The sequence below is a fragment of the Empidonax traillii genome, unplaced genomic scaffold, assembly GCF_003031625.1.
Source record: "Empidonax traillii isolate 1590-97213 ecotype Southwest subspecies unplaced genomic scaffold, ASM303162v1 scaffold81:size2596050, whole genome shotgun sequence".
Lineage (NCBI taxonomy): Eukaryota > Metazoa > Chordata > Aves > Passeriformes > Tyrannidae > Empidonax > Empidonax traillii.
This window is the reverse complement of record NW_020955274.1, coordinates 2509558-2518137: the sequence shown is the minus strand read 5'-3', so window position 1 is coordinate 2518137 and position 8580 is coordinate 2509558. Positions and strand designations below refer to the sequence as shown.

At 41.4% G+C, this 8580-nt stretch overlaps 1 protein-coding gene across 1 annotated transcript in view; it reads left to right on the top strand.

Moving 5' to 3' along the window:
• NEK10 (NIMA related kinase 10) overlaps positions 1-8580 on the top strand; it is an 88456-nt gene that overhangs the window by 18805 nt on the left and 61071 nt on the right. The window contains 3 exon segments of the mRNA XM_027880951.1: positions 1306-1529; positions 2023-2163; positions 3156-3231. Of these exon segments, the coding sequence (XP_027736752.1) occupies positions 1306-1529; positions 2023-2163; positions 3156-3231 (441 nt within the window).

The window sequence follows — 8580 nt, the reverse complement described above, 5'->3', positions numbered from 1 at the left end:
TCCCCGCCCCACCCGCTCCGGTCGCTCCCGGTGTTCCCGGGGGAAGCCGCGGGACTGGCAGTGCTGGGGGACTGCGGTGGCGGGTCGGGGCTCGGCTCGGCCCCCGGGGGTGGCAGGGCTCGCTGTGGAGCCGTGCGGGGGCTCAAATCCCGGACGAGCCCTCCTTTTCGCTCCCGGGACACCCCGAACCCCTCCAGAAGGGGACAGCAGGTGCCTCCGCGGCACCCGGGCAGGACAGGGAGGGAAATGACCACGGGCTTGGGGCGCCAGCAGGCAGCGCCAGGATTTTTCTGGGAGTTCTGGGGGGCTGTGGCAGCCCCGCAGCCAGCGGGGAGGAGTCTCCGGGGAGGCAAAAGGACGTGGTCCCTAACCTAGAGCATCAATTTCCCACATAAGTACAGCACTGACTAACATTATATCATCGTCTTTGCCTTGTAAGTCATTCACAGGCACTTGTATTATATTTTTCTTAAATCACGTTATGGATTTGAGTTCATGATAGTGCTGTGCTACAAACCCAAGATTGTCTTTTTAAAAAGCCATAGGATTTGGCTTCGGAGCTGGAAATAAAGATCATATGAGTAACAGAATTTGTCCCCAAACAAAATCTTGAAAACAAAATTGAAAATCCTGCTCTCACACCAGTTTCTTCAAGTTTTTATTTGATCATTTTAAACACACCTCCAGGTTATTACCTTATTTTTCCAGCTGTCAAGCTAATGTGAAAAGTGATGAGCAAAATTACCATATGAAAAAACATATATTTATTTCACACTCATTCACCTCCTTGTTGATAACTGTTTATGGTCTTGTCCTTTCTGATTATAGATGTTCTGGGCTTCCTGCCTTTAAAATGAATTTCACAAATGAAGGCATATTTTTTCTAAGTGTTCTGGAGGATACAGAATTTGAAGAAAAAGAGCAGCTTTACAAGATCACTTTAACTCTCACAGGTTTTTCTTAGCTGACTAGAAGAGGGCAGCTAACTAGTCACAGCAAAAAGTGTCTTTTGCTGCTACCCACAGGTAAAAGTAATTACTAGAATTGTACACCCTTTTGGTTCAAAATGATATGGCAACAGGAAATGTAAATAGGACACCATAGCTTTTAGATACTGCTGAAAATTGCCATTTATAAAGGTATACATTGTCTTTATACAGTGACTTTAAGCGGTTTTCTTTAACTTCTTTTTCTTTATAGGAGGTCTCTGTTCTTTCTTAAACATTTAATGTAATTTTTTTTCCCTTAGATATCTGACAATACAAAGTAACTGTGGAGTTATTGTTAAAATTTTGGTTTTTTTAGGCTCACAGCAGAGTTGCTACGACTCCTTTGTGCAGAGTCATGAGTCAAAGAGCAAGTAAAAACGTGTGAAGGAGTTCCAGTCTTGCTCAGTTTACTCCATTCTGGTCATATCAAACTTCTGTGGAGTATAGTTTGGATTCTAGTACAGGTTTGTGAAGATCCTGAGACTAGTGTGGAAATTCCGATTTAGGGTGGAATCAAGCAGCTCCTTCATATATTACAGGGTTAGGTTTTCAGTCCTCAATTTCATGGCAATTGTATGAGACTGTTTGATGTTTTAAGATATATTTGACCAAGCCCTATTTCATTAAATAGCATCTTTGGTTTGTTCGGCTCTGTGTGATGCCTGCAGAATTTAATTATGCTTTTTGGAGCATAATGAGTGAGCAATATTTTTTTCAGCTTTTCATGTTTCATTGTCATCCTTCAGGAGTTTTTCATATTTCTGGTGTATAAACTAAATAACAAATAAATCATAAATACGTCTTTACTGTCTACTTAGTTTCTCAATTAATCAGACACCTAATTAGTGAGCTAGAATTGTAAATATAATTGATGAACATGGTAAAGAAGTTTTCTGCTTAAAGACTTGTTTGCTTTTTCAAAGTGTATTACATAATTTAATGAAAAACCTATAAATTTTCAGAACTTCAGAAATGGTTAACAAAGATATATTAAGACACTTATAGTTTGATTTTTGTTTTGTTTTTAATTCCAGGGAAAGAAATCTTATTTCTGATCACTCTTCAGTTAGAAGTTTATCTAGTGCAAATGCAGCAGGGAGAATCCAGGATCTTCATTTGTCAGATGATCTGAGTCCTGAGGAGATGCAAGAAAATACTTTCTCACTTCAAGCGGGTAGGTTTATAAGGTCTCTGTTATGTCTTTTCGTACACTTATGTAAAAGGATTCAAAATATTTCAAAATTGTAAATTTTATACCTGCTTTGGGGAGTAGGAGCACCAAGTCAGATGTGTTTATTTCCATAGGTGCAATACCAGCACTTATTTTCAAAAGTGTACTTTTGTTAGAAAGAAGCAAAGCACGAAATATTACGTATATGGGAATTAGATATATTTTTCACCTGTAAAAACATCTTATATATATAATTTTGGATTTAACCTGAGAGTATTTTATTTGATCATGTTTTTCCCTCTATTCTAATTTGCTGTGATAGATCAATTATGAATTGATTATGATGGAACTCTGTGTCTAAAGACTACCAGTCAGGTTAGGATTCCTCAGTAGTTATGGAGCAAATCCCTTTTAGAGGAGATTTCTCAATAGCAAGTCAACTTCCCATTCTGAAAGCCTTCTGGAGGATCATGTCTTTTTCCAATCACTATAGAAGGACAATGCAAAACATCCTTACTAGAATTACACAAGTCTTTGCAGTCTCTCCTAGGAGATGGCTGTGCCCTGCCTGTTTGAACTGCCATGCCAGGCCCGTTTGCCCACTCCTGTTCACCTGTGCTCCCTGGAGATGTTTATATAGCCCTCTCAAGCACCAGCTAGCAAGCCTGTCCCACCCCTCTCTCACCTGAGTCAGTTCCCGAGGAGTAGCCAAGCCCAGGCAGCAATCAGCCAGTAGCTCTCTTTCAGGCTCTTATATAGCCCTCTCAAGCACCAGCTAGCAAGTCTGTCCTACCCCTCTCTCACCGGAGCTGGTTCCCGAGGAGCACTGTTTTTTTAGGCTAATAAATGACAAAGTAAAGCTTATTCTATCAGATGCTAATATCAGCTATGAATTTAATTTTACATGCCTTTATTAAGGTTGTAATTGAGAATCTTTGTAAGATCCTTTTTGTTTGTTTTTAAGCTTTGTCTAGCTCTTTGTTATTTGCATAAAGAGAAGAGGATTGTTCATCGAGATCTCCCTCCGAACACTGTCATGCTGGGGGATAAAGACAAAGTTACAGTTAGTAAGTACAACTGCTTTTCTTTAAGACAATTTCTCATTATGTACCTGAGAAACATTTCTTTACTGAAACTCTCAGAAGGTTTCAGATTCCTGGGCCATTGATCATTGTACTTGGAAGCTAGTAAATTATTGGATTGTGATCCTATGGTATAGAATGGTGTGGGTGGAAAGGGATCTTAAAGATCCTCTATTTTCAATCCCTCTTGCTGTAGGCAGGGACATCTTTGACTAGACTGGGTTGCTCAGAGCTCCATCCAACCTGACCTTAAAACTTCCAGAGATGGGGCATCCATAACTTCTCTGCACAACCTGTTCCAGTGCCTCACTACCTTCACAGTAAAAAAGCTAATATGTAATTTAAACTGCTCTTTTTCAGTTTGAAGCTATTTCCCCTTGTCATCTCACTACATCCTCTTGTAAAAAATCCCTCCCCAACCCCAATTGTCTGTATAGGCTGGAAATGAGAAGCTGGAGAGCAGTGCTGCAGAAAGGTGGTCCTGGTTGATGGCAAGTTGCATATGAGTCAGCAGTGCCCTGGCAGCCAGGAGGGCCAGCCGTGTCCTGGGGGTCATCAGACAAAGCATTGCCAGCCAGTCGAGGGAGGGGATTGTCCTGCTCTGCTCTGCACTGGGGTGGCCTCACCTTGAATATTGTCTGCAGTTTTGGGCACTGCAATATAAGAAAGATATTAAGCTAATAGAGAGTGTCCAAAGGAGGGCAATGAAGATGGCAAAGGGTCTGGAGGAGAAGCCATATGAGGAGCAGCTGAGTTCTGTTCAGCCTGCAGGAGATGAGGCGTAGTGGAGACCTTATTGCAGTCTAAAACTTCCTTGTGAAGGGAATAGGAGGGGCAGGTGCTGGTCTCTTCCCTCTCATGACCAGTGACAGGACCTGAGGGAATGGCATGAAGCTGAGGAGGGGTAGGTTTAGGTTGAATATCAGGAAAAGATTTTCCATCCCAAGGGTGTAACAGGCTGCCCAGGGAAGTGGTCACAGCACCAAGCCTGTCTGAGTTACGGAAGTGTTTGGACAGCATTCTTGGGCACATGATGGGATTTTTGGGGTGTCCTGTGCAGAGCCACAAGTTGGGCTCTGTGATCCTGATGAGTCCCTTTCAACCTAGCATATCCTTTGATTCTATGATTCTTGAAGGCTTCCTTTAGATACTGGAAGGCCACAGTTACGTCCCCCTGCAACCTCTTTTCCAGGATGAATAAATTCAATTCTCTCAGCCTTTCCTTGTAGGAGAGGTGCTTCATCCCTCTAATCATCTTGGTGGCCTCCTCTGGACTCACTCGAACAGGTCAATGTCCTTCCTGTGCTGGGGACCCCATAGCTGTTTGCAGTACTCCAAGTAGTGTCTCACCAGAGCAGAGAAGAGGGACAGAATCACTTGTCTCAACCTGCTGGGTGCAGCCTGGGGTAGGGTTGGCTTTCACATTGCCAGCTCATATCCAGCCTTTCATCCACCATCACCCCCAACTCCTTCTCAGCAGGGCTGCTCTCCATCTGTTCATCCCACAGCCTGTATTGATACTGAGGGATGCCCCAACCCAGGTGCAGCACCTTGCACTTGGTCTTGTTAAACTGCATGAGATTCCCATGGACCCACTTCTCGAGCTTGTCCAGGTCTCTCTGGATGGCATCCCATTGTTCAGGTGTGTCAACCACAACACTCAGCTTGGTGTCATCTGCAAATTTGGTGAGGGTGCACTCGATCCCTTCATCTTTGTCATTAATGAAGGTGTTACCTAAGACTGGCGCCTGAGGGACACCACTTGTCACTGATGTCGACTGGGACTTTGAGCCATTGGTCACTACCATGTGGATGCAATCATCCAATTACTTTTTTATCCATCTAACAGTCCACTCATCAAATTTATCTCTCTCCAATTTAGAGAGAAGGATGTTGTGGGGGATTGTGTCAAAGGCTTTACAGAAGTCCAGATAAATTACATTTATTGTTGCCCTTTCCTTGTCCACTGATGTAGTCACTCAATCATAGAGGACCACTAGGTTGGTTGGGCAGGACTTGCCCTTGGTGAAGCCTGAATTGCTTCCATGTGCCTGTCCTCCATGTGCCTTAGTGTAGCTTCTAGGAGGATCTGTTCCATGATCTTCCCAGGTGCAGAAGTAAAATAATTGCTAATACAAATTTTGTGTTCATTGCCACCAGGTGTATGACAGCCATGACTATATTTTTTTGCACCTATATATGTCAAATATGATGGAGGAGTTGATGTAGCCCTAAAAAAATTAAACTGTAGCTATGCTTCAGTGCCTGTTTTTATTACATCAGCAAGAAAATTGAAATAACCAGATTACATAGAGAGTGCTAATGAACATACAACGTAAAACAGCTGTCAATTTTATTCTATTCCAATTCTACCATGAAGTTGCTTAGTATCCTTCAGTTGTTTCCAGTGATCAGCTGCAGTGAGGTGCTATTTGTCTAAGCCTGACTAGTGAATATTCTTGATGTACACTTCTGTAATCACCAGTGTGATTACTAGGGAGGGACCCTGGGCAGGTTCCAGGACAGGCTTTGGAAGCAGTGTGCATGTGAACAGTACAAAGCATGGCAGAGCTTTGGTCTTTGAGTGAATCAGTACAACCTGGTACACACAGCAAGTCTTACAAGCAATTCAGATCCTGTAGTTTTTAAAGTTCTCAGTGAACTACTGCATGCTTTCTTACTGCTCATGACACAGGAGAAAATAAATGATTTGAATGCTGCAGAATTGTTATCAGAAGTCTTTAGGCAAAATTCAGTCTGTCTTCTAGAAATATAACAGGAAGTTGTAGGCATATGCACACACCCATCCACAAAACACTCAGCTATAAATATTTAGCAACTGTTGTTTCATAGTAAATATTTTTACCTGATGATGTACATACCTAAATTCATTCATTATTAAATTGTATGTGCCCAAAGCCCGCTGATTCTTAGTAATTATATAGTTTTGAAAGAAGGTGATTTAATGGAGCATTTGTCCTTGAGTGATGAAAATAAATATTCAGAATATTATTTTAAAGTATCATGTAATTGTATTTTATATCATCATACTGCCACTGAGGGGCACTCTTGTCTTGATTTAACAGCTTTTGCTTATCTCTCGTCCAATCTAAGTAGAAAGAAGTATAAGCATACTTTCAAATGTAGGCTCAAAATTGCTGTTGAAAAGCATTTATATTTCTGTCAAAGATTTACAGGAGCTGAGGAAATTGGAAGAACTGAAACTTAGACCATTTCTACAGTGATTGGTTCAAAGCAATTGCAATATTTAAACAAACACTTTATTTAGTGCTACAGCTAGTACCAGTGTAGTATCCACTGAATTTTTTTGGGAGCTGAAGACCTTTTATCTATTGCTTCTGAATTTTAGTGAGCCTTGTTTTATGACTGTAATGAAATTAAGAATAATTTACTTTCTGACAACAGTAAATCTGTACTCTGTCAGTGCATGCTGTGCTATTGTGCCTTAACTCATACAGTTTATGTATGCCAAAGACTGGAGCGTTTGTCATCTTGATAATTATATCTTGCAGTATTTGAGGGTAAGTGTACTATCCATTTGAGAATTTTAAGTGGTTCTTGATGAAAGTTTGTCCTGGCTTCAGATGTGCTAGAGTTAATTTTCCTTCCAGTAGCTGGTGCCCTGCTGTGTTTTGAACTTAGTTTGACAATAATGTTATAACACACTGATGTTTTAGTTGTTGCTAGGTATTGTTTACTCTAAATCGAGGACTTTTCAGTTTTCCATCCTCTGCCAGTGGGGAGGTGCACAGGAAGCTAGGGCAGGGGGAGCGTGGCCAGAACAGCTGACCTGAACTAGCCAAAGGGATATTCTGTACCATAGAACACCACGGCCCCTATATAAACTGGGGGAAGTTGGCTGGGAGCTGCTTTGGGACTGGCTGGGCATCAGTCAGCAGGTGGTGAGCAACTGTAGTGTGCATCACTTGTTTTTCCTGAGTTTTATTCCTCTCTCTCTCTCTTTCTCGTTGTTATCATCATCATCATCATTACTATATTTTATTTTGTTTCTATAATTCATCTGTTCCTATATAAACCAACCAGTTTTACCTTTTTTCCCCCCCCAGTTCTCCTCTCCAGTGGGGTAGGTGGGGAATTGAGTGTGTGGGGAATTGCTGGCTGGGGTTAAACCATGACAAAGTTAATACAAAATGTCAGATGACTATGAACCATATGTTAAAATATTAAGAAATCTCTGCATTGAATTTATCCTGTCAGCTTTTATAAAAAGAGAATGTCTGCTCCTAGATCTACTGAAAACTATAGTTCTGTGTTTACAAGCTGCACAGTAATTCTAAATAGAGTTAGTTCAATTTTCTGGAGTCTTTCAAATCTGAAAACTGACCGAAAAGTTGCCTTGATCTAACTAGAATAATGTTCCTGTGGACTACCTGTGAAGTGGTGTTGTGTAACTAAGTAATCAAGTTATGGCCCAAATTATTTTGTTCCATAAAAGAAGTTTGTGTATCCTGTAATACTGCTGTTTTTTCTTTTCCTCAATCAGTTCTTCTGGAAATAGTTAATCTCTTGCTATGAGAGTCTGCAGGCTGACAATATAACAAAGGCAGGTCATTCCTCTGTAACTAATGTTCTTAGAAAATGTTGTCTTTAGAGAGGTACCTTAGTTTCAGACTCTCATGGTATATTTTTTTTTAAAAAAAAAAAAGAAGTGAGCAATACACTGGAGCAAAGTGCTTCTTATAGGTTAGGACTTTCATTTTGCAGCAGTCTCAGCAGTGAACTGCTTTAAGAAAGTTCTTGAACCCACAAATAGGCATTTCATACCGTGTATGTGACAACAGGACGACTCACATTCCAAACGCCTTGAAGATCTCTTGCGCTGTTTCTGGATTTACGTTGGTTAAAAAGGAAAGGAGTGCACAGTGTGGGAGACACTCCCACTTTGCTGTCAGAACAGAAAACAATAAACCTGCTAAAGAGTTATGCTTGTTAGTCCTGAATTCATAAAGGAAAGTTCTACAGGTTGTCCCTGTAGAAAATTCCAGCAGGGAGTATAGGGAAAGGTGGCTGAAAGCAAGAATTCATGTAGAGAGGACTCTGCAACTGGCCTGGCGCAATGTAAGGTTGAGGGACCTTTTTTAGTTATGGTCTCTGAATATCATGTCTATAGATCTTACTGAAAAAGGATGCCTTAGCTAGTACCTCATGCTCTTGTGGGACCCCACCTGAAGTACTGTATCCACCTCTGGGGTCCTCAGCACAAGAAGGACATGGACCTGTTGGAGTAAGTCCAGACGAGGGCCACATAGAGTCTTAGAGGGGTGAGAAAAGGCTGAGAGAGCTGGGATTCTTCTGC